At 41.3% G+C, this 24,889-nt stretch overlaps 2 protein-coding genes and 1 long non-coding RNA gene across 3 annotated transcripts; all 3 read left to right on the plus strand.

Annotated features, from left to right (window-relative positions):
* Window positions 1-593: 593 nt before the first annotated feature.
* Window positions 594-4,492, plus strand: LOC143413672 (uncharacterized). Its single transcript, XM_076877011.1, has 9 exons — window positions 594-736; window positions 864-947; window positions 1,557-1,628; window positions 1,718-1,816; window positions 2,178-3,341; window positions 3,436-3,658; window positions 3,843-4,008; window positions 4,129-4,211; window positions 4,310-4,492. Exons 5-9 carry the CDS (start codon window positions 2,842-2,844, stop codon window positions 4,490-4,492), a joined length of 1,155 nt encoding a protein of 384 aa, XP_076733126.1. The 5' UTR covers window positions 594-736; window positions 864-947; window positions 1,557-1,628; window positions 1,718-1,816; window positions 2,178-2,841.
* A 996-nt stretch (window positions 4,493-5,488) lies between these two features.
* Window positions 5,489-7,089, plus strand: LOC143413387 (uncharacterized). The gene is made up of 4 exons (XR_013094013.1): window positions 5,489-5,562; window positions 5,656-6,288; window positions 6,383-6,469; window positions 6,900-7,089. It is a non-coding gene; the product is annotated as an uncharacterized LOC143413387 (long non-coding RNA).
* Window positions 7,090-7,223: 134 nt separating this feature from the next.
* On the plus strand, window positions 7,224-9,342 carry LOC112431201 (uncharacterized). The gene is made up of 7 exons (XM_076877145.1): window positions 7,224-7,409; window positions 7,520-7,588; window positions 7,682-7,776; window positions 8,192-8,318; window positions 8,482-8,599; window positions 8,683-8,759; window positions 8,897-9,342. Exons 1-7 carry the CDS (start codon window positions 7,338-7,340, stop codon window positions 9,008-9,010), a joined length of 672 nt encoding a protein of 223 aa, XP_076733260.1. The 5' UTR covers window positions 7,224-7,337; the 3' UTR covers window positions 9,011-9,342.
* Window positions 9,343-24,889: the final 15,547 nt, after the last annotated feature.

The following is a 24,889-nucleotide window of genomic DNA, read 5'->3' on the forward strand; positions in this document are numbered from 1 at the left end:
GGAATGTGTATTACACACAGTGGATTATTGCTTGTGTTTTTTAACTATAGTGTTAATTACAGTACCGTAATTTGCACTGTGAATTTTAAAATTTAGAACTTAGAGATAGTTTATTAGTAAATAAACATTAACGAGGGCTGTGTTAGTTAGCGCTTGTATGTCCAAAAATCTAAATGCTACCTGTTATGTTGTTGGCATAGAAAAAGTCACCAAAAAGATTTTTTGGCATCAATCACTAGAGTGTGGGTACTTGGAGTGCCCCAAAATGTTTTCTGAAGTCTATTAAAATTTAATGAAGAGTTCACATTTCATATGTTATTGTTGATCAGTATTGCAAGGTTGATCTCAGTATAACAGATATGTTCATATGTTTTTTTTTTCTTTGTACTAATTTTAATTTGTCTCAAAATTTCAGGACCTGCACTTTTTCAGTTTTTGGAAAGGCAAGTAATTTAACAAACAATAATGTGATAATAATATACACTTACAGCACAATAAAGGTATGATGTGTTAATGTCACTGTTCTCTTTTACATTAAAAGGCACGGACAATTTCAAAACCCCTGCCAAATATATTAGAGGTCATTCACAAGTATGCTGAACCCGGGACCAGTCTAAAGACCTACAGTGTTCACAAAGTGCATGGCTTTTGGGAAAATGTCTCAAGAGATTTGGGAGTGCCTAATACATGTTTTAATAGGAAAAAAATTGTCAAGGCAGTCCTGCAGTATGAAAAGGTAAGCAATGTTTTTTTAGTATTTATATTTAGTCCATTTAAAAAATACTTTAAAAAAAGAACAGCTCTTTCTTTGTTTGAACTTCCTGTACTAAAAATTATTATGCAAAAATCAAATATTTTTACAGACCACATCAGGGGTAGAGGGTCCCTTGCTACAGACTGATTTTCCTACTGCAGAGACAACACTTGGAGATGATTTTCCTTCCATTGTAAGCAATGTGTCATACACTTACTGTCAGATTTAAAAATTTGAAGCCATCATGACAACCTTATCCAGCCATTGTAGTTATCCTGCTTTTTAGATACAAATAAAACAAATTCACTCCAAAATGTCATCTTGAAAATAATTTAAATCTTGAAACAGAGTAATAATGAGTCATATGGAGAGCAAGAAAGTAGATTACAATAGACTTCTCAGCAGGTAAACACATATGAAAGCAAGCCACCAAACCATGAGCCTTAAGCACCCACAAGAGAGCCACACAAAGACCTGAGTGTCACATCTGACCCCCATTTTAAAGGAGTAACCAACTCATCCTCCTGCTGCTGACTAACTTTTCACTCCATGTCTTCCACTCTTCTAATTTCTCCATTTGATCTTGTTATTGCCCAATCAAGTTCCAAAATCTGAATCAGAAGATTACTTTTTCATTTACAATAATTACAGTAATATATTCCTTTAATGAATATTTTTTCCCTTATAAAACATTCATTACATAGTGATTTTTTTCAAAATATTTTGTAACAATGTGTTTTAACAAAGACATACAGAAATTTCAGTCTAATTGTTATGTTTTAATTAATTTGTGATTCGTTAGAGTGAGGAAGACATTGTTGCGCCAAAGTCTCCACAAGCTGTAGGAAATGTACCTTTACCTTCAAGATACGAGGTAATTATTTGTATTTTATTCAGTATTACATTGTGATGCTTTGGAAAAACATTAATTTGTAAAGAAACGAAATCGCTTTCTCTTCACAGGATGCACTTCAAAAAACTGCAGAGAGCGGCATCCATACCCCAGACACACAATCCCTCGAGAGTGACTCTAAATCTTCGTCTTCAAATGCAAATGCTAAGGTAATTTCATAACTTACACTGTTTTTAATACACAACAGAGAAAGAAAACACAGAGTTTATATGTTTGTTAAACACTATCATGTAATTATTATATTTAAAATTTCAAGTGTTTTGAACAGTAATCCAAAGTTTAAATTTAAACTTAAAATCTTTTTGTGATGATCTTTTGAGGTAAAATAAATATTTCTTAGTCATATTCACTTACTAAGACAAATTTACTAAGAGATTGTGAAACTTGTCCTATGGGTTCGTTAGTGAAATTGTAACATAATGATGCTGTTGGATTTTCATAGAGACACTGTAGTGACAAACATTGAAAGTGTTTATATATTTTTTAAAAATGTATATCTGATTGTTGCAGAGGAATGAATCAGATGAATCAGCTAAAGTCAACACAGACAGTAGCAGTTCTGAAGACAAATTTTTCACATCTGGTTTGCCACAGCAGAAAACTTTCTTTTTCATAAATGAGAATGAATGGAAGGAGTTACGGCAACATCAGTCAGGAAGACATTTTAAAGGATTGCAGTGGACAAATATAATTGCCAGTGGAATCAGAACACTTAACCCGTACTGCAGTTTTGGATTTCGGAGACACAGTGTGAAAAAACTCTCTTCAAGATCAAAGGCACCAGTTTTCAGGTGTATGGGGTACTGCAGATTTCAGGACTGCCCTGTCACTGTGGCTGTGGTGGTTTATGACGAAGAGACACTGAAAGCAGAAGTCGTTTTCAAAGGAGGTGAGGTCTGCCATAATAACAAAGAGCTGAAAAGGCGGCCTGTGCGTGCACAGGCTCCTCAAAAACAAATTACCAAGGAGCTTGTACTTGGAGTCTTTACAGAAAGTGCCACAAAAGGTGATCCAATCTGGAAACAGAGATGATGCTCCAACAAAAGAAGTGTTGAAAAACATTGCATGGTCTGAAAGAAAAGCCAGTAGAGCAGATCCCAACGAGTTGATTAGCTTACAAAAGATAATTCAACAGTATCAGTACACTGAAAAGGACGTACTGCAGAAGATTCTGATGCATCCAAAGGGCATAATGCTGTGGTCTAAGAAAACCTTGTCAGTTTTTCATCAAAGATGCAAAGAAGACATTGTGTACTTTGATGCCACTGGAAGTATAATAAGAAAAGAAAGTGCTGGAACGCCACCTTACTATGTGTATGAGTTGGTTGTCAGAAACCCATCCAAAGGTGCTTCTCCTCTTCCAGTTGCTACATATGTCACATGTGACCACACTACAGCCTCTGTGACATACTTCTTGCAAGCCTTTCAGACTGATCTGGTAAGAGCATTTGGTAATCGGGCCTACAACAGGCCTGTCATGTTCATGTGTGATGGATCCCTGGTACTCCTCCGATCCATTTCCATGACATTCTGCAGAACAAGTCTAGAGGATCTGCTGCAGAAGTACTATGTCTTACTCACTGGCCAGCATTCAGCACAGCAATTCAACATTCCCATTCTTCATCGATGTCTGAGCCATGTCATGAAAAATGCCAAGGACCTTTGTAAAAAACAGTGAGTACATTTATATGAATAATTTAAAAAAATAATACAAGATTTGTAATGTAAAGGTCCTACTAACAGTGATTTCATTTGTTCATTTTCCCAGCATTCCAGAGAACTACAGGCTTGGAATGCATGTGTTTGGGCTCCTTGCATGCTGTGATAACTTAAAAGACATGGATGATGTTGTCCATAGTGCAGCAATAGTGTTTTGCAGTCCTTGTAGTGGAAGGAATGTAACAAAACACTACAACAACTTGAAAATCCTTATGCAAAAACGGGGAACCCTGGATTTGGATGAAAAGACTGTGATTGCTGAAGATTACAAGGTTAGCTAAGATTTATTTTTTAAGTAACCATATTAATAACTTTTTTACTTGTGTCTGTCCCAAATGAATTAATGAATTCACATTATTTTAAAAATATATATTTTAAACCACAATAACATTTTATATAATTAATTTTTCTTTGGTTTGATAACTTGCTGAATACAGATATATATCTGTTTTACAGACTGACGTTCAGAATCCCCCCTTGAAGACCCATTTCCAGGCAATTGTTGACAATGCAACACTGGACTGTGAGGGCGAAAGAAACCGCTTTCATGCACCCAAATTTATTGCCGGTCTGGTAAATCACCTTCTACCACATGCAACTTTGTGGTCATCAATGATGCTCGGTATGTTTTTTTATTTGTTGTATTACTATCTGAAATTGTCAGTTATTAATTAATGTAAATGTGCTAAATGTTGAATTATCTATTTTAAATGTGTTTTTGAATTACTTGTATTCTCCTTAGGGGATCTTGGACGTCATGGTACTGGTCCTGCTTACCAGCAGCTCAGTAAACTCTATGATGACATTCAGCAATCCAAGAACCAGGTATCATTTTGAGAAGAATAAGTGAAAAAGAAACATAAATTGTACATAAATTTACAATACATAGATACTGAATTAAACAATGTACTATTGCATTTAAGAATTTTACACAAGACAATAGAACCCAAGGAATCATGGAGAAAAGCCAGTGGGATTTGAAAAAAATCCGTATCCAGAGAAGGAGACTGACAAGGCTTGATGACTTTGTGGAAATTTATCAAAAAATGCACGATGCCCTCCTGCTTGAATATGCAGACATGAAAAAATCAAGACAAAAGGTATGAATAACTTCCTAATAATGAAAAATGTGTTTTATACAACTAGAACAAGAAACTAAGAAAAAGTGACTATATAATTAAGAGATGATAAAATTAAGTAAGCATTAAAAGTATGTATGTGTAATCAACAGTCTTTTTGCGTGGAAATGGAGAAATGGAAAGACAGACGCATTAAACGAAAAGGTGTGTATGTGTCACCGTTAGTGACAGAACTGCCACTGAAGAAAAAGAGAACTGAGGTAAGTCATCATGTTCCCATTATTTTCAATAATTAAACCTTGTGATGTCCTCCCGATTGCCATACTCCTTTTGTCCTCTGGGGTAAAGCGTCTGCTTTGAATATTTATAAAGCATGAATTATAAATTATCATCCGTCTCCGTGTTTCAATGTTTTATCAAACTGTATTACAACTGATTACCTGAAATCTTTATGTGTTTTGACATTGTATTACACCTACGCATAGGCCTTAGTGAACCCCCACTTTAATGCCAAAAAATGCATGTCCATAGGTGACATAAGTGCAGGAGGAAGCTCAATTTTTTTGCTTTTTGCTGGTCACACTATGTACAGCTTCGTTTTCAGCAGTTGTAGGCCAAGGGCATTTGAATTAAACAAGCTTTCAAGGCTGATTATTGTCTTTTGGAGACCTACTGTATTAAGCACAGCTCGCGTTCCCTGACTGCAGGCAAGCAAGTTTGCAATCATACACTAGCATGTTCTCTGTACAGCTGGACCGGGCATCACATACTGCCCGTGTTTTTATCTCATAGTTCCTCTGTTTACTTGGGACGTAATGTTGGACAGAGTCCTTTAAGGGGACTAGGCACTCATACACAGTCATATCAGTTCCTATGTGGTACACCAACAGCAGGACAGATGCTCACTCGTTACATACATCTCAAATCAGAACAAGTTTGTCTCATTTATGACCATATGCTTTTGTATATTATATTATATTATATTATATTATATTAAGTCATTCAAAAATGTTATCTGTTAACAGGTAAAAGGGAAGAATACTGTTCAAACCTTTAAACAGGAACAGCACCAACAATATGATGCTCGTCAAAACCAGGTATTTTTAGAAATGTTTTTAATGTCTACATTTAACTTTTGTGTGTTATTGTCATAAATGACTCTAAAAATTGACATGTGTCTATCTTTGTAGGATGAGAGCCAGGAACAAATAGCCGTTTGCCAAAAAATAGCAACATGCATGGTTAATAAAGCATCGGTCACAGTATGGAAAGGAGATTTATGTGCCTTCAAAGTGGATGCAATTGTTAATGCAGCTAATGAAAGTCTCTCTCACATGGGTGGACTTGCAAAGGCACTGTCTGCTACTGGAGGACATACTATCCAAGCACAGAGTGATCTCTTCATTGCCAAAAATGGCAAATTACAGGCTGGACAAGTTGCAGTTACCACAGCAGGCAAACTACCTTGCATGAAGCTGATTCATTTGGTAGGCCCGTGTCTGCAGAATGACCCCACAGTGCACATGATAACCCATGCAAAGAACCTTTTAACGAAAGGTATTTTGAACGTCATGACATGTGCAGAAGAGCACAAATTTTCCTCTGTTGCCATTCCAGCAGTGAGCTCTGGAATATTCAACTTTCCAGTCTCAATTTGTGCTGATGTTGTAGTCACCACAATCAAAAAGTACATTGAACATAAGAACCCCACAAGTCCTCCATTTGAAATACACCTAGTAAACAACGATGATCCAACCGTGAAGGAAATGGAAAGGGCCTTCAAAGAGATCTTTTTGGAGCCACTCTCTGATGTCAGGAGGACAGTGAGTACACCCAATTTTTCCTTAATAAAAAAATTACTTAAAATGATCACAGCAGTAACAAATATTTTCTTTTAAATTCAACCCACAAATCAAGGGGCCAGAGGATTCTCCATCTACACTGGAAATGACAGAGCACCTTGAGAGAAACACAACCGGTCCAACAAAGCAGACTGCATCACAGGTGATGTTTCACAAACAAACTCTAATTCATTAACTATGTCATCTGTTTGAAAAACCAATTTTTTTTTGTACATATTTTTGTAATTATGTATTAGATTTTATTATATGTATGTGTTGATGGATGAAAAATAACAGACCACAGAAAAATGACAAATGTCAGTCCAACAATCAATGTAACTTTACATGTTACTGGCCTTAATATTACAAAAACAACAGTAACTGACTCAATTTTTAATTTCTTAATATAGTTTAACATCTCAAATAAATTACATTAAAATCTATGTCAAATTTGGAGATGTTTTCATGTTGTTGCATTAGGTACATAAAATTCTTTTAAAAATTAGATTTAAAACCGTTGCAATTGATTACAATGAATGTTCTCATAAGAAGGATTATTTGAATTTAGTTACTATTGTCTTGTTGAAACACAGGTCGCATATTTGTGGAAACAACAGGAAACGGAAGTTGTTGTTTCTGTGGTCCCATCTCAGATTAGAGGTAACAACTTTGTCATACGTCACAGTGAGTTCCTGACCCTTAGACCACACAGCTGGCTTGTTGGAGAGGTATGTAAACTAGTTATTTAAAAAAAATAAAAGTACTGCATAAGGTTAATGTTAAAGCTGGGGCAGGACATAGTTTTTCCCTACACATTCAGTAAGTACTGCTTTAGATCGACATTCCAGGCATATCCTCATGACTGAATACTGAGTATACGTAAGTAAAAATAATCTTTATTAAACTTTGTATTCCAAAACTTTATCATGTTTACAAAGTAATAAAAGGTTATTTATTATACTCCTCAGGTCATTGAAAGTCTCCTGTACCACTGGGCCATTCGGCTAAATCAGGGGAATAATATCTACATTATGAACCACTACACAAGCGGTGTGATCCTCTATGGAGAGAGAGAACTAATCAGGAGACAAAGCTTGTCCAAGGTAATAAATTTTTTTATATATTCTAGAATAAATTTTTTAAAAGTTAATTAATGTTTCGAAATGGAAAAGGTATTGTTGCAAATTTGTAATTAATTACTAATATGTCACAGGTGAACTTTGACAACTACAGAGCCATTTTATCCTTTGTGAACATTGGAAATATACACTGGAAGTTTCTGGTTAGTATGAGCAGCATTTCTGTGAAAACAGTTTGTTTCAATAACACATTATTGAAAATTTATGTACTTTTTAAATTTATATATCTATCGCAGTACATAAATGCAGATGACAGCTGTCTGTATTTGGTCGATCCTTCAAGAAACTCTTTGGAGCAGGAAGAGTCTGACCGTGCAGCCAAAAGATTCCGGTAATTATGCGTTATTACATGTATATAATAACATGAAGTATTAGAAAAGTGACAGGAGGACTTAGGAGGTCTTTTTCGAAAGGTGAACGTATGGTTGTAGATTAAAGTTTAATAAAATCTGTGGTTATTAGTTCTTTAATGAATTTTAAGAAATAATTCAAAATTACACACATATGTAATTTTAAATAATAAAAAAACCACTGACAGTGTTTAAGCAGTGAGACATTTGAGACAGTTAACATTTGTAGATGTAAAAGAACATGTTAATAATTTTGATACTTCATCTAACATAATCTAGAGCACAGGGCTTTCTGACACACCATTAAAAACAGTGATATGTACTATATGTGTCTTTTTCTGTGTGACTTTTATCTTTCATTATTATATAAATGTGATGTATGTTATGTTCACAAAGTGAATACTTCAAAATGAGGAGGACATGCTACAACAAAACAGACTGGGTGAATGTGAGACTTCGAGGAGGAGTACTGACACATCCATTTCAACGCGATGGTTCTAGCTGTGGAGTAATGGTCATCATGGTATGGTACCACATTAACGCAATAATATTTTTCTGTGAAATTAGATAAGAAGGAACGGCGGGGGAAGTTAAAATAATCTTAAAAGGTTAAATTGTTTAAACAGGAAGTGTAACATTTGCAGATGTTTTCAATTAATTGTTTTTGTTGTTTTTTTTTATTTCAGATGGCCAAAGAAGTAATGGAAGCATTCCCAAATAAACCAGAAATGACATTTTTGACGACCAAAAAAGAGATGGCCCAGGCACGAAGGACATTTGCACAGACAATACTTGAGGCCTCCGGTGTGTAATATCTTCTTCAAATGGACATATTTATTTGTGTCAAACTGATGAACACTAACATATATATATATATTATGTTTTAGTATTTGACAGTGACAACAACTGTGCCATGTGTGCAACGGTGAAATCACCTAATCCAGGACCCTCCATCACTGACTGGGTATAGTATTTTTAAAAAAATTTTTATGTTATCTTCCAAAAAATATTTGACTCTGTGTCTTTAATGATTGTAATTGATTAAAACATAGAATTATTTATGTAATGTGTTTATGAAAGTTCATATGTTTTTGTTTACAGATCCAGTGTGATAACTGCAACCGCTGGTTCCATTCTGAATGCCTGGACATGACAAATGAACAGCTCAGCAGTGCTCAGAAGACAGAGTGGAAGTGTGTGCTTTGTCTAACCTAATTCCACATGCAGTGAAAGCTACTTTAATAATCTGCTTATAGTTGTTATTGGTGTTTTGAGGAACACATGTGTAAAACACAATGTGTATAACATTCTTGCTTTGTGCACGTACTTCAAGTATTTCCTTTTTGATTTTTTGGGTTGATTTGTGTGATGACAGATAATGAATAACAATATATCTAAACTGTGTAGTAGTAATATGAGAAATCAGTAATCTGAGAAATGTAATTTCTCACCCTGACCGGTTGAGGCAGATGGCCGCCCCTCCCTGAGCCTGGTTCTGCCGGAGGTTTCTTCCTGTTAAAAGGGAGTTTTTCCTTCCCACTGTTGCTCATAGGGGGTCATATGATTGTTGGGTTTTTCTCTGTATGTATTATTGTAAGGTTTAACTTATTATGTGAGTGCCTTAAGTTGACTATTGTTGTGATTAAGCACTGAATAAATAATGTCTAAAACTAAAGTTGATACTTGAGGTGGTGTGTGAATGACATTTTGAAAAATTTAAATTGTGTGTGGAAAGACATTTCTTGTAGTTAAGCAAATACTTCAATGAACTCATTTTGTTTGGTAATGGAATAAGATTTATTTTTATCAGAAATCCATACAGTAATTGTTGCTGTGGATCACAGGGTGCAGAGTGGGGGTCACCCAGAGTCAGAATCCAGTGAGATATATGCGTCACCTCTTACAGTTTTCCTGTAATCTGAGCTCAAAGATGTCAATATGTAGAGTACAGTAAAGCAAAATGGGAAGATTTTACTATCAATTTTCTCAAAAACTGTACAGTAATTTTGGCTGTGGATCACAGGGTGCAGAGTGGAGATGGCCTAGATTCATAATCCAGTGAAATATCTGCGTCACCTCTTACAGTTTTCCTGTAATCTAAGCTCAAAGATGAGAATATATAGAGTACAGTAGAGTAAATTGTGCAAAGTTTACTATCAATTTTCTCAAAATCCGTACAGTAATTTTTGCTGTGGATCACAGGGTGAAGAGTGGCGACAGCCTAGAGTCAGAATCCAGTGAAATATCTGTGTCACCTCTTTCAGTTTTCCTGTAATCTAAGCTCAAAGATGAGGACATTAAAAGTACAGTTGAGTTAATTGGGTAAATTTTATTGTTAATTTTCTCTGAATCATACAGTAATTTGGGCTGTGGATCACAGGGGGGAAAGTGGAGATAAACCAAAACTGGGAGTGGATTGTGAAGTAAAATAGTGTCAGGACAGAAAACACTTCGTTTCTAAGCCAGTCGGCACCTATACCGTAATATGCGTAAGAGTAGTGCAACAACATTTTAGGTGCGGCTGGCGGGGCGGCTAGCTTGACTGTGACTTCGTAAGTGAGGGCTCACTTGACCGCAGTCCTTGAAATGCACTGTGTAGAACGAAAGACCATCGTACGTATCATAACTTTACCAGTCTCACAAACCGTCTTCATAAATACACAATCGTTAACCGTTTATTAATATAACCTTTAAGCTCAACGGTAATTAATTAGTAGTGGAAATAATTTCTGGTAGCATCACAGAAATGTAGCAGTGACAATAATACTGTATGCTGTAATCGTACTGGGCAATTAGTGATACAAAAAACCTGTTTTATCCTGTGAATAAAAGTATATGTTTTTGTCAATGTACCATAATAACAGAAGCGAAACGCAATATTGTGTCAGGACAATTCACTATTTATGCACAATAAATAAAGGAGCATAGCGCGACAATTTCTGTTCAGCGTCAGACTTGCTTGTAACCTATATCACCAATTATGTTATGAAAATGACGTATTAACTACAACAGAAGACTTGCCTTTGTGTAAATGCTTGGAGCAGACTAACCTGTGAGCTGGAGTGTTCTGGGACGTTATATTTGGTCTTTGAATGGCTGCAATCCAGGCCACCCGTCGCCTCTTTGTTACTTCGGAAACATGGCTCGAACAATTTCTCTTCAACGACGTAATCCGATAACAACCGATCTCTTTACCCGTCGGCTTCCTGTGGCTGTCATGCGACCGGCTATTGCAGTTAATAATACAACAGCTTCTTGCCATTTTTGTGTTTCTTTTTTATCGCTGTGATTTCAATTGAAAGCCTGCGTGCGCTAGTACCTCTTGCCACGAGTTCCCAGAATCCTTTGCGGTTTTACCCCTGAATGACGTCACATTTTCAATCTCTATATAATATGCATGTTAAATATTATATTTGGGGTGAAATATCAAGTCTTTTCAAGTAAACCGGTTCAAGTCCAATTCAAGTCCCAGGTCATTGGTGTAAAAGTCCAAGTCAAGTCACAAGTCTTAGAACATTTTTTCAAGTCAAGTCTAAAGTCATAAAATTAATGACTCGAGTCTGACTCGAGTCCAAGTCATGTGACTCGAGTCCACACCTCTGGTATTCTCATATGGAAAGCTTAAACTTTAAGAAATAGAGCACTGGGTTTTTTGTAATGTGAACACAGACCTTCACAGGTAACTAAGCTGTTTGCTAAAATGTGTCTGTAGATGGTTCTGATGAATATGTTCAGCTTTTTACAGGTGGCTGCTTTGTAGTACAACAAGTGTTTCAAAGCACCTGACACTTTCTGTTGCAGTCCTGATCACTGTCTGTCATGCTATGTCCTGCACCACTTTCACTTACTTCTCTGGAGTGGAGATCCCAAAGTTTCCAACAAAGTGAATTTAAAGGCAGAAAATCATCCTACAAGTATAGAAAACAGTCTGGTTTAAACATTTCCCTAAGTCTCGACACTGAATGACTCTCTGAACACACATAAGCAGGTTTTATCTTTGATCTAAAACAACTCTGAAACTCCTGAACAGCTTTGACTAAACATGTTTTAAACACAGAATATAATTTAGTGTTTGGCTGTTTTGTACACTTACTCTTCTAGTTCACAGAGCTTCACTGAAATCTGCAAGCTGTTATATAGAATAAATGAACGCACATGATCATTTCACACAGTGGGTACATGCTTCATACTATATTTTAGGCTGGTGCTAACATCCAGCTCTACTTGAGTCGTTGAAAAACTGCATGACATGACAGAATAGAATTTGGTTTAGTTGACCTGATAATACTGGTTAGACACTTACAATAATTTTTATTTATTATTATGTGTTTAAACACAGCAGTGAGTCAGATCGGAGTCCTGATGAATACCTGAAATTATGTGACTTTGTAGCATTACTGTCACTTAGTATAGAGGAGAGAGGATCTACACCATAGGTACACCATAAATGCAAACCTTATATACCTAATATCTTAGGTATTAGTAATTATTAGCCATCTGTTTGCAGTATACACAATTAAAAACACATTGAGAAAATTATAAATAAATAAAACAAAAAAAGTAAGTTGAAAAAATTGTGTGTGTGAATAACTCCACGGCAGACCCATTTGATTACCCTGAGCTACTTGTCTACTTATTTTAAGAATATTTATTCTATAGCAGTTTAATATATAGGAGTTCTGACTTTGAGGCTTTCCTTTCACTTTGCCATCTCTCTCTTTGCTTTTTCCATTTCGATTTGAATAATTATATGGCCTGAAAGTAGCACTAAAGTAGATTTTAATAATAATCCCACCTAGTTTGCAGTTATATTTCGTGGTTTATTGGATTCCCCTTGTGTCTCATCCCTGTGTTAATTCTTCCTTAGAGGTTAGTGAGTTTTATCTGTCATGTCTCCTGCAGACAGGAGACACCACAGGGGAAGTGAGCTTCCCCTGAAACTACATTTAAGTGTGTTCTTTCTCAGAAGTGATTTGAATAATATGTCAGATATGAGGAACTATGTTTGCTTCCTGTTACTGTGAATAATTCCACAACATTCCTTGGAAGTTGTTTCTGTGAACATTGAGTTATGGTTGATATTTATGTTTCTTAAGCCTTTCAAAAACCAAATATTATAATGGTTTGCGGAGTGAGTGGATCCCAGGAGCAGACTCAGGCGAGGAGACCACAACTAACTTGAACAAAAAGGGAGCCTTTTATTTCGGCTGATAGTCAGGTCAACAAAACAAGGCAGTAAGCACAGAGGCAAAACTAAACTGGAACCTAAACTGGGGAACACTGAAAACCCAGAAAACTGAGACTTAACTATGAAAACTAGGAAGACAATGACAAGGGGACTGTGAGAACTATGAACAGGACTTTGTGAAGGAACATAAAGGAACTTTGAACTTATACATGAACAAGCAACATAAACATGACCTGCACAGAGTCCTAAAACCTGGCATGACATGAGGGGTGGAACACAGGACTTAAATACACACGAGGAAGCTCACTTCCCCTGTGGTGTCATTATGGTTCATTTGTGCCAGCTGTTCCCCAGGTGTCTCCATTTCCCCTGATAACCTCAACGTAGTTTCTCATATCTGACATATTATTCAAATCACTCCTGAGAAAGAACACATTTAAATGTACTTTCACTTTTTATACTTAATATTTGCTCCAAGAAGTATACAGACTAAGGTTTCCAATACCAGCCTAGTATAACATGAAGATTACTTCAAACAATTGGACTCCAAAGATAGCCAACTAGAAAACATCTGAAATAAAATAGCTTAAGCTGTTAAGCTGTTTTATTTCACTGGCAATTTCTTCATCTTCGCTACCATGATTTCATATGATAGAACCACAACCCCACCACAGTATAGTAGTGGTGTGTCTATTGTGTGAAAAAGGAGTAATATAAACTGGTTAGTTTAATTTCAGTAAAAATGGGACCTAAATTTGACCTGGAATACTCAATATTTGTCATGGTCCTGGGTCATGTGACCCAGTGTTTGTGAGTTTCATGATATTTTGTTATTCATCTGTATTCTAGTTTCTTTTCAGTTTGTCTAGTTACATTCTGTCAGACCTAGTTTGCAGTTATATTTCGTGGTTTATCGGATTCCCCTTGTGTCTCATCCCTGTGTTAATTCTCCCTTAGAGGTTAGTGAGTCATATCTGTCATGTCTCCTGTCTGCATAGCGGACAGGAGACATGTGTGCTGTGTCCGAATTCAGGGGAAGGATACTCCGAAGAACACTACCTACCTACGTAGTGTCCTTCAACGGACGGGTAGTCAGGAAGTGAGCAGCTGTGGACAGCCCCCTTTTTTTTTTCTCCATACAAACTTTATTGACCAAACAATGAGTATACAACATATAAACTGCTGTGGACAGTCTGCCTTCGTTCAAGTCCACCCTTAATTCCAGGTTTTCCAATTGCTAACGCCATGTGCGAAAACTAAAAAAATGGACCGACAAATGTTGATCCACCTCCCGTGTACTGTTGTAATTCCCGAGGAGCTACAAAACCATTATCGATGTTACCGGCATGTTTGGTACCTTAGGCTCATCAGAGCTAGGCACATCCAGGTAAAATAATCCACCCAAAACCACACACATTTAGGAATTACTTATCTACCTTAGCTAGGGAAACCTGCAGTCAGCTGAGACCGAAGAAGTCACTTGGATGAGTAGCAAAATGTTTCTCCCACTGATGCGACGTCCAGATGAACAGAATCAACTATTTTGGAATCACTTATGAAGTTTAGCAGATAATGTCAATAACTGAATGATAGCTGGTCATCGCACACATTCACCATATCATTAAGAAATATATAAAGTTAATGTCCTTGAAGCTGATAGGAGAACATGTAGCATTTATGTTCTATCATTCATTTGATCCTCTAACTTATTTGTGTGCATAGAATGGTAGTAAAAATGTCACAAAGCTGAAAACAGGCGTACTTATGAGTACACAAACAAGCTTAGTCACACAGATGAACTGTATATGTATGGAAGTAGAAGTATTGTCACAGTGCATTAGTATATTCCACAGAAGCTCAATAATCAGAATAATGCTTGGAATGCTTAAAATAAATGAAATCATACCTTTCCACTATAACTGTTCATGTTGTTCTCCACCTTTTCCTGAAGCAGACGATACCCTTATACTGCAGAATTAACCTGAGTGTCCCAGTCCTGGACCATTTTTTCAACCAGGAGGATCCCAGGCCTGATTTTCAGCTATGGAGGGAGTCTCTGGCAGTGTTGCTAAATCACCTGAACCAGGATCGGCCGCGTGGTTGGGGTGCCACAATTGAGACCCTGGTGTTCATATTCTGGTTGGCAAGTGGAGCATACTACAGGGTGGTTGCAAGAGTGTTTGGGATGCCTCGTTCTGCTGTCCACACCATTGTTCACTGCGTAACAGAAGAAGTGGTGGCCATTTGACACCAGGTCATCCACCTCCCAAAGACACTAGAGGACCTGGAGGTAGTGTCCCGTGGGTTTGCAGGGCTGGCACGTCACAGAGCCTTTCTGAAAGCGGTGGGTGCAATCGACGGCTGCCACATCCGCATCAAGTGTCCAAGCGGCCCTGATGGTCAGTGCTATAGAAACAGAAAACTGTTTCCATCTATCATCTTGCAGGCAGTTTGTGACCATCAGGGCTGCTTCATCGACACATACGTGGGCTGGCCTGGGTTGGTGCTCGATTCCAGGGTGCTCCACCACCGCCCACTGTACAGACAGTCAGTCTACCCTCCTCCAGGGCATTTCATCCTCGCAGATGGAGGGTACCCATGCCTCCAATGTCTTCTTCCCCTCTTCACTCCCAACAAGAGGCTAGTCCAAGGTGTAGGAGCCCAGCGCTTTAACAGCCACCATTCCAGGGCACACTCCATTATAGAGCGTGCTTTTGGAATGATGAAAACAAGGTTCAGGGCCATCTTCCTGCAAGCGCTGGAGGTGCACCACACCTTTGTACCTCACATAAGTGACCACCCAATACCATGTGAATATTCCAATCTATAATGTTTGAGCTAAAATAGTGTTTTGTTGTGAAATCAGTTTCACCCCAGTTCTTTTTATTCCTCGGGCATCCAGAGACGGCACCGGACTCAGTAGTCATTTTCACAAAAACTTGCATGTATGTGGCGGCTGGTTTAGATGCAGTCAGTAGTGCTCCTCCAACAGTAGTAGTGCTGTCAAATTGTCTGCTACAGAATTGCAAGTATTATACTAGTAGTAATATAGCATCCACCGTCTTCTGCTTGCATATCTCTGACATCTTAGTGGTGTGGCAGCTGTAGATTGAGCTGGCCCTGCAAACCCTGTGGATGGAAAATGCAGTGGACAGTGGGAGGAAGCATCCTAAAGCTCTCTTTGCAGGCCACCCTGTGTGATTCTCCACTTGCCGACCAGAAAAGACAAACCGCAGGTCTCAGTTGCAGCACTCCATCATGTCTGATCTGTCTTCAGCAGATCGAGCAACACTGCCAGAGACTTCCTGTAATTTGCTGGAGTTGTAGAAGAAACGGTCCAGGAACAGGTCACTCAGGTTAATCCTGTATGAACAAATATAAATAGCTGCAAATATTTTAGACCTACAATACTGTTGACGCACTACACGTTCTTTTTTTTTGTTGTTGTTCCTGATCATTTTGGAATCAAACGTTCCAAAATGGAGAAGAGCCTGTCGCTTCGCTCCCTGCTCTCCTGTGCCCGTCTCTCCTTGACGTCACTTTAGTGCTGCATGTCCTCTTTGATGAGGTTGCGCAGCTCTTCATCCTGATCCCTCCTCCTCTTCCTCCCTGTAGTTGGTGGATGACTGTCTTCCTCATCAGTGTCAGGTTCCGCTAGGTTTTGGTCACCCACTGCTGTGCTTGGCCCTGGAGTGTCCTTGGGGAGGGAGGAAATTAGGACAGGAGGCCTAATGGAAGGCCTCTGTCCTATCACCTCATCCCATGAGGGCAAATCAGGGCCAAGTAGCAGCAGTGGGCTTCCCACTGACTCCCTCTCCTGACCCTGGATACTTGCAATCCTAAGGGCAGAGGAAATACAAAATGACAGTTGACAAATGACACCATAACAACTCTTAGTGAATGTACATTCACTAACTTGTCTCTTCACCACTTATCTTCTTGATAATGACATACTTTGTACTTTGCCTTTAGGTTATCCCACTTTTTTCTTGCCTGCAAGGGGGTGACTTTACCCTGCCGGCCCATCTTCTCCAGTATAGTCCTGATCACACCCGAAAAATAAGAGAAGACAGAAACCTTGGCAACTATGTTGATCCCAAAATCCAAACATTTTCACGGCAGAACACCAGAGGAATACCGTCTGGACATCACAGGTTCTGTACAGCATGAGGGTTAATGAAACCATACTCATAAACATAATGTTAATTTTTATGGGGGTTATTTACATTACGCAATAACCATAGACATGTGCCCAAAGCCTAACAACACAACCGCTATACAGGTTCAACTTTGGTACCACCAGATTTTCAAATACTTACATTTGAATGTGAATTCCTCTCCCGCTGTCACGCCCGATTGGTCCGCCATTGTTCTGCTAAAAAATTCTTCTTCTGGTTCGGAATTTATGCAACAGATGGCCTGCAATGACTCCTGGGATATAGTGGGACATGAAGGATACATCGGACCATCCTTCAAATTCGGGGAGTATCTTTGGGAAGATAAACCCCCACGTATCAGCTTAAAAACACTACAAAACACCAAGGATAAAGGAGGATTAGATCTGCCTAACTTTAATCACTATTTTTTAGCCAACAGGCTTCAGTTTATCTCTAGATGGTTTAAACACACCCTCTTAGATGAACCTTGGATAGAGAACAGGCACTATCTAATAATCTAGAAATTTCAGACCTACCATTTATCAGCTCAAACATCAAACGACATGAATGCTTTAAAAGCATCAACATCAGCTCTTCTCTGACAGCATGGTGGGAGTTTCTAAAAATGACAGAGTCTTCATTAATCCCATGCAAACATACACCTATCTGGAACAATCCGGACATATTTCAAAACAATAATATGATAAACTTTCCAGATTGGAGTTGCAAAGGAATTAAATACTTGGAACATATATTGGAAGGAACAAACTTTATTTGGTTTGACAGACTAGTTACACAATATGGGATCAACAAGAAACGATTTTTGGAATATCAACAAATTAAATCCATAGTAAAAAAGAAATGTAATCCCAGTGAAGCTGAATTACAAACACCACCAAGTGTGGTACAATTTTTTAATCTAAAACCCCCCAAATTATTGTCTAAAATATACAGAACACTTTCTAAAATAGATGAATCAATATCCCTTCCTATTGCAAAATGGGAAGCAGATTTATCGATCAGAGATTTATCGATCAGTTAAGACCAAAACCTTTGGTCTCAGATATGCTTAAAAACCTTTCAGTGGATTAGAAATCCTAGTTTGCAATTAATGCAATACAAAATATTACATAGAGTGCACTATACTGGTCATAGGATGTTCAAGATGGGCTGGATGCCTTCCAACAACTGCTCACACTGTCTAGCAAATACACCGGACAATTACATCCACGCTCCTTGGTTCTGTCCACCAGTTCAGAAGTTTTGGCGTGAAATATGTGAAGACTTATCAAAGTGTCTGAAATGTAACATTCCAGCCTCCCCTTTAGTATGCTTGCTGGGCAACTTGGATGAGGTCACTGCAGAAATAAAAACAGCCCACGTTGTTTTTACGGCCCTATGCATTGCCAAAAAAATGGTCCTCATTAACTGGAAAAATAAAAATAATCTTAATTCTAACCAATATAAAAACCATCTAATAGATCACATTAGTCTTGATACAGCCTCTGCCATCACATTTGATCAATCCCTTTGGGCTCCTTTGATCAGCTTCATCACCTAGTGGGGGTGGGGGGTCATGGTTTGGTCCTGCCTTCGCTATTGTGGTTGATATGGGGGTAGGGACGGCCTTAGGGCATCTGGGGAGTCCCTAGGGATGTTTTCCCTGGAGGGACTAACCCGGGGGATGTGGCCATGACCTGGTTAGCGGCTCTGGGGGCTCTTAGATGGTGTTTTCCTTGTGGCTGCGTACAGCGGAGATGGGGGAGGGTCTGTGCTGGGGGACGTTAGTTACTGGCCTGGTAGCCTGACTGCCCCTGGGTGGGTCCGGGACGGGCGTGGAGGCTTGGGGGTCTGGGGGTGCTCTGCCCCCCAGTCTGGTGTGCTGGCTGGGCCTTGGAGGCTTGGGTCCTGGCTGTTGTGTCGCCAGAGCTGTCGGCGGGTGGGTGCAGGGGGGCTTAGCCCCAGTGCAGGGGACCTCTGGTGCATCGGCCCAACTAGGGGGCTCTCTAACTGGTGGGGAGGCTGTTATATCTTTGCAGGTGGTCTCCTCTCTACAGGAGCTCACTCTGCAGGTGGGGGGAGAGATATAGGAGAGATAGAGAATGAACTCAACCTGGGTGTCTATTGTCTTGTGTAGTTTGGGAGATGATTGGATGATGGGGTGGGTGCAGTTTTCTCTGGGGTGGTGTCGGGTAGGCTCCCCCGGACTCTGTGGGGCTGGGCGGTGCTGCTGCTGCGGGCCCCGGTCCGGATGGGCCTGGGCCCCCTTTCCCTGGTGGGTTCCAGAGTGTGGGGGTGCCTACTGGGGTCAGCGGGGGAGCTGGCCCCAGGGAGGGGCTGCTTGCCCCTCCCTTTCTTCCCTCACCATGCTCAGCTGCCTCCCTATTCCCGCTCTACCACACCCACCCACTCACGCAGGGTTTGGGGTGCAGGTATGTCACCAGGGTGCAGGGGAGGCACTCCCCCTCTGTCCCCTTCTGGCCGCCTGTGCCTCAATTTTATTCTGCAACCTAGACATCCACATTACTCACACTCTCACATAACACATACATATAGGGCCTTGGGGGTAGGCACGTTTTACAACATCCAGAGGATGGTCGGTGTACTCCAACCCACCTCTGGCGCTGGTGCCCTACCCTCAATTTTAAATGTGTTTAGACACTAAGGGTCTTCGGGAAGAGCCGTGCTGCTCTCTGAGAGGAAGCAGGAACCATGCTCTCCTGTGTTTTAAATGCACTTTAGAACAGCACACAGCAACGCTACATATGAGCGGGCGGAGGGAGGTTTGGGGTCTTCACTCACCCCGGTTCTGTTAGCCGTCAGGGCTGGGGGGCTGGGAGGAGGTGCTGGCCGTCAGACTGGGGTCTGGGATGCGGATAAGGAGGTGGTCCGCTTGCCTCCACCCCAGAGAGAAGGGTTACATCTCCTGGGTCTAGGTGCGGCTTGCCCCTCTCGGGGCGGGGGTACCTGGACCTGGGATATAGAGTATGTTTGGGGAGTGCGACTGTCTGTGCAGTGTCTATTTGTGTCTGTCTACACGTTGGGTGAGTGCCGAGTATTTGGTTGTGTATATGGGGGGTGGGAATGCACGTTTGTGTCCACGCCTGTTCGTCTGTGTCTATATGTCAGGTTGGGTCTTAGACTCAACCTCTCTGGGTAGATCTCAGGCCCTCCAAAGTACGGAGGCCTATCTCCCCTCACCACACTCCCTGCCGGTGGCTGATGCCCTCAGACATTGGTGTGTTGGTGGTTCTTGTTGACTGGGGCTGGGCGCTCACGTATGTACCGGCTCACTCCTGGTGGCCGATTGGCGGGGCCTGGCACCTGTGGCCCTGCTGGGCCCCTTCCGGGGGGTGGGGTGCCCTCAGGCCTCTGGGCCTGAAGCTCGGTCCTCTCTGGCACAGCTGGCTGCCGGCAGAACCCGCGGGCACGCCACTCCAACCCCCTCTGGCCTCTGCTCCGTAGCTGCAGGGTGACCTCTCGTTTGGTGCTCTACTCAGCTCTTCCCAGGAGGGTGGCACGGTTCCCCCCCTTTGGTGGTCCTCCTCGAGTCCTCGTACTCTGGGGCCTCTGGATGTCTGAGGCCTGAATCTCCTCCATACCTGCTTCATGCCCTGGGGGACGGGACTATGGCTCCCCACACTCCCTAGCAGATTGTTACATGGAGAAACCTTTGGAATACAAGCATGCTGATCCACACAGGTGTGCACACAGGTGTACACACGGCTGTTCAAAGACGCGGACTACACCTTTCGTGGCTGCTGCCTCAAAGCACATTGTGCACTGTCTGTCTTGCGGGCTGCACAATAGCGTTTAATATTTAGTATCTACTGTTATCTACTCCTAGCTAGTTTATTGTGCTTTATTTATTATGTTGCTCTTTTTTGTTTGTTTTCTCTTCTGTTTTTTTCTCTCCATACAGGTGATCCAGGTGTTTTGTCTGTGAAGGTTCTCAGTCATCCAGGTCATCGTAGTCAAAGGAGCTTGCAAAGAAAAGCGTCTGGACTTCTTTAAGTTGCTTGAAGACGTTTCACCTCTCATCCGAGAAGCTTCTTCAGTTCTAAGGTCAAATGGTGGAGAGTCCCAGATATAAACCTAGTGGGAGTAACCCCCCACAGAGGGACAAAAGGACCCCCTGATGATCCTCTAATCGCCTGAGCCAAGGTGTGAAATTGGGTGTGGGTCCCAATCAGCCAGAGTTTCGGGTGTGTTCATTGTGAAACCTGGCCCCACCTTATCATGCGAATTCCTGAGGTCAGATGGCCCAGGATGTGAGTGGGCGTTAAGGCGTCTGGGAGTCAGCCACTTATAACATTGCTAAACACCTTGCTACCATACTTGCTCCTCTCGTGGGGAACACCCCACACCACATCAAGAACTCCACCGACTTCACCGACAAGGTCCAGAAACTTACCCTGGATCCAGATGAAACCATGGTGTCCTTTGATGTAGTCTCTCTCTTCACTTGCATACCCACCACGGAGGCCGTGGAGACTGTCAGAAAACGACTACAAGAAGACAGCTCCTTGGAGGACAGGACCAACTTCACACCAGATCAGATCTGCACACTGTTAGACCTCTGCCTCACCACTACATATTTCAAGTACAACGAAGGCTTTTACAGACAAAAACATGGCTGTGCCATGGGCTCCCCCGTGTCACCTATTGTAGCCAACCTTTACATGGAGGAAGTGGAAAGGAAGGCTCTTGGCTCTTTCAAAGGAAGAGTACCCAGCCACTGGTACAGATATGTGGACAACACCTGGGTCAAAATCAAGACACAAGAAGTGGAATCCTTCACTGCGCACATTAACGCCGTGGATAAAAACATCAAGTTCACCAGGGAAGACACAAAGGACAACTGTTTGCCTTTCCTGGACTGCGCTGTGCACATTGAAGAGAACGGCAAACTCAACATCGAAGTTTACCGGAAGCCCACACATACGGACCAGTACCTCCTCTTTGACTCCCATCACCCTCTGGAACACAAACTTGGAGTAATTAGGACCCTACACCACCGGGCAGAACATGTTCCCTCTAAGCCTGAAGGAAAAAAGAAGGAACACATACATGTAAAGGAAGCACTCAAAACGTGCGGCTATCCTAAATGGGCGTTCTTAAAGTCAGCAAAGAGGCACAGAAAAGAAGACCAGACACCAGCGAGGGAGGATAAGAAGGACAGACGCAACAACATTGTCATCCCCTATGTAGCCGGTGTATCAGAGAAACTCAGGAGAGTTTTCTCCAAGCATGACATCCCGGTGCATTTCAGACCCAGCAACACGCTCAGACAGAAACTGGTTCACCCAAAAGACAAAACGCCAAAACACAAACTTAACAACGTGGTGTATGCTGTACAGTGCAGTGAGGAATGCTCAGACCTCTACATTGGAGAGACCAAACAGCCACTTCACAAGCGCATGGCACAACACAGAAGAGCCACCTCCACAGGACAAGACTCAGCAGTCCATCTGCATCTTAAGGATAAAGGACACTCTTTCGAGGATGCCAATGTTCACATTTTGGACAGAGAGGACAGATGGTTTGAAAGAGGAGTGAAAGAAGCCATCTATGTCCACTGTGAGCGACCATCTTTGAAAAGAGGCGGGGGTTTACGACACCAACTGTCTGCCATCTATAATCCAGTTTTGAGATCCCTTCCCAGACGCCTTAACGCCCACTCACATCCTGGGCCATCTGACCTCAGGAATTCGCATGATAAGGTGGGGCCAGGTTTCACAATGAACACACCCGAAACTCTGGCTGATTGGGACCCACACCCAATTTCACACCTAGGCTCAGGCGATTAGAGGATCATCAGGGGGTCCTTTTGTCCCTCTGTGGGGGGATACTCCCACTAGGTTTATATCTGGGACTCTCCACCATTTGACCTTAGAACTGAAGAAGCTTCTCGGATGAGAGGTGAAACGTCTTCAAGCAACTTAAAGAAGTCCAGACGCTTTTCTTTGCAAGCTCCTTTGATCCAGGTGTTTTGTTTGTTTTTCTTTCTTTCTTCCCCCCTTTCTCACCGTCTCTTCTCCCCTCTGTTTTTCTTTCTCCCTCTCCCTCTCTTTCTTTCTTTCATTCTTTCTCCCTGTCCTGTCCCCCAGTCATGTCTGTCCCATTTGTAGCAATCGAAAATAAAATAAATACATAATTATAATAAAGGACAATCAAATGGACCAATATGGCAAGGCCATGATGATCCACTTGGTAAAATAAATCTGCTTGGCATCTTTCTTGGCCTTAAGACAACAATTCTGATGGCTAAAGATCCAAACGGGACAACACACACACAAAAAAAAAATTCGGGGAAAAGTAGGACAGCCTTCATCACATCGCTGTGACGTCATTGCCTCCAAATACGTCCTTCGGAACATCCTTCCACTGAATTCGGACACAGCTGTGGTCTCCTCGCCTGAGTCTGCTCCTGGGATCCACACACCCACACACAGCCTGCCCCCGCAAACCACTACAATATTTGGTTTTTGAAAGACTTAAGAAACATAAATATCAACCATAACACAATGTTCACAGAAACAACTTCCAAGGAATGTTGTGGAATTAAGATAAGATAACCTTTATTAGTCCCACACGTGGGAAATTTGTTTTGTCACAGCAGGTAGTGGACAGTGCAAAAGTTATGACGCAAAAATTTGAATACAATAAGAATAAATACAGTACACAGCTGTACAGAATAGAATAAAATAATATACTATATACAGTAGAATAAAATAGAATAAAAATATACAATAAGATAAAAATAGAATACGAATGCTATATACAACTGAGTAAAAATACAACGATGCCAGAAAAGATTATTGCACTTAGTGTTATTGCACATGTGTGGATGTGTGTGTTTGTTCAGTTAAAGTCTTTGTTGTGGAGTCTGACAGCAGTGGGGAGGAAAGACCTGCGAAATCTCTCCGTCCCACACCGTGGGTGCCGCAGTCTCCCACTGAAGGAGCTGCTCAGTGCTGTCACAGTCTGCTGCATGGGGTGGGAGATGTTGTCCAACAGGGATGACAGCTTAGCCGCCATTTTCCTGTCACTCACCACCTCCACTGGGTCCAGAGGGCATCCTAGAACAGAGCTGGCCCTTCGGATCAGCTTGTTCAGTCTCTTCCTGTCCCCAGCAGAGATGCTGCCGCCCCAGCAGACCACACCATAAAAGATAGCAGAAGCCACCACAGAGTCATAGAAGGTCTTCAGGAGTGGGCCCTCCACCCCAAACGACCTGAGTCTCCGCAGCAGGTACAGCCTGCTCTGCCCTTTCCTGTAGAGGGCGTCTGAGTTATGAGTCCAGTCCAGTCTGTTGTTCAGATGAACACCAAGGTAACTGTAGCTGTCCACAGCCTCAATGTCCATACCCTGGATGTTCAGTGGTTGCAGTGGAGAATGCTTGTGCCTGCGGAAGTCTACCACCAGCTCCTTGGTTTTACTGGCATTGATCTGGAGGTAGTTCAGCTGGCACCAGTCCACAAAGTCTTGAGTCAGTCCTCTGTACTCCTTGTCGTCCCCATCAGTGATGAGGCCGACTATTGCAGAGTCATCAGAGAACTTCTGCAGGAAGCACTGGGTGGAATTGTGGGAGAAGTCTGCAGTGTAGATGGTGAAGAGGAACGGAGCCAGAACCGTTCCCTGTGGGGCCCCCATACTGCAGACGACCCTGTCCAACACACAGCCCTGAGTCCTCACATACTGTGGTCGGTCGGTGAGGTAGTCCAAAATCCAGGTAGTGAGGTGATG

This window comes from Maylandia zebra, linkage group LG18, assembly GCF_041146795.1.
Source record: "Maylandia zebra isolate NMK-2024a linkage group LG18, Mzebra_GT3a, whole genome shotgun sequence".
NCBI lineage: Eukaryota > Metazoa > Chordata > Actinopteri > Cichliformes > Cichlidae > Maylandia > Maylandia zebra.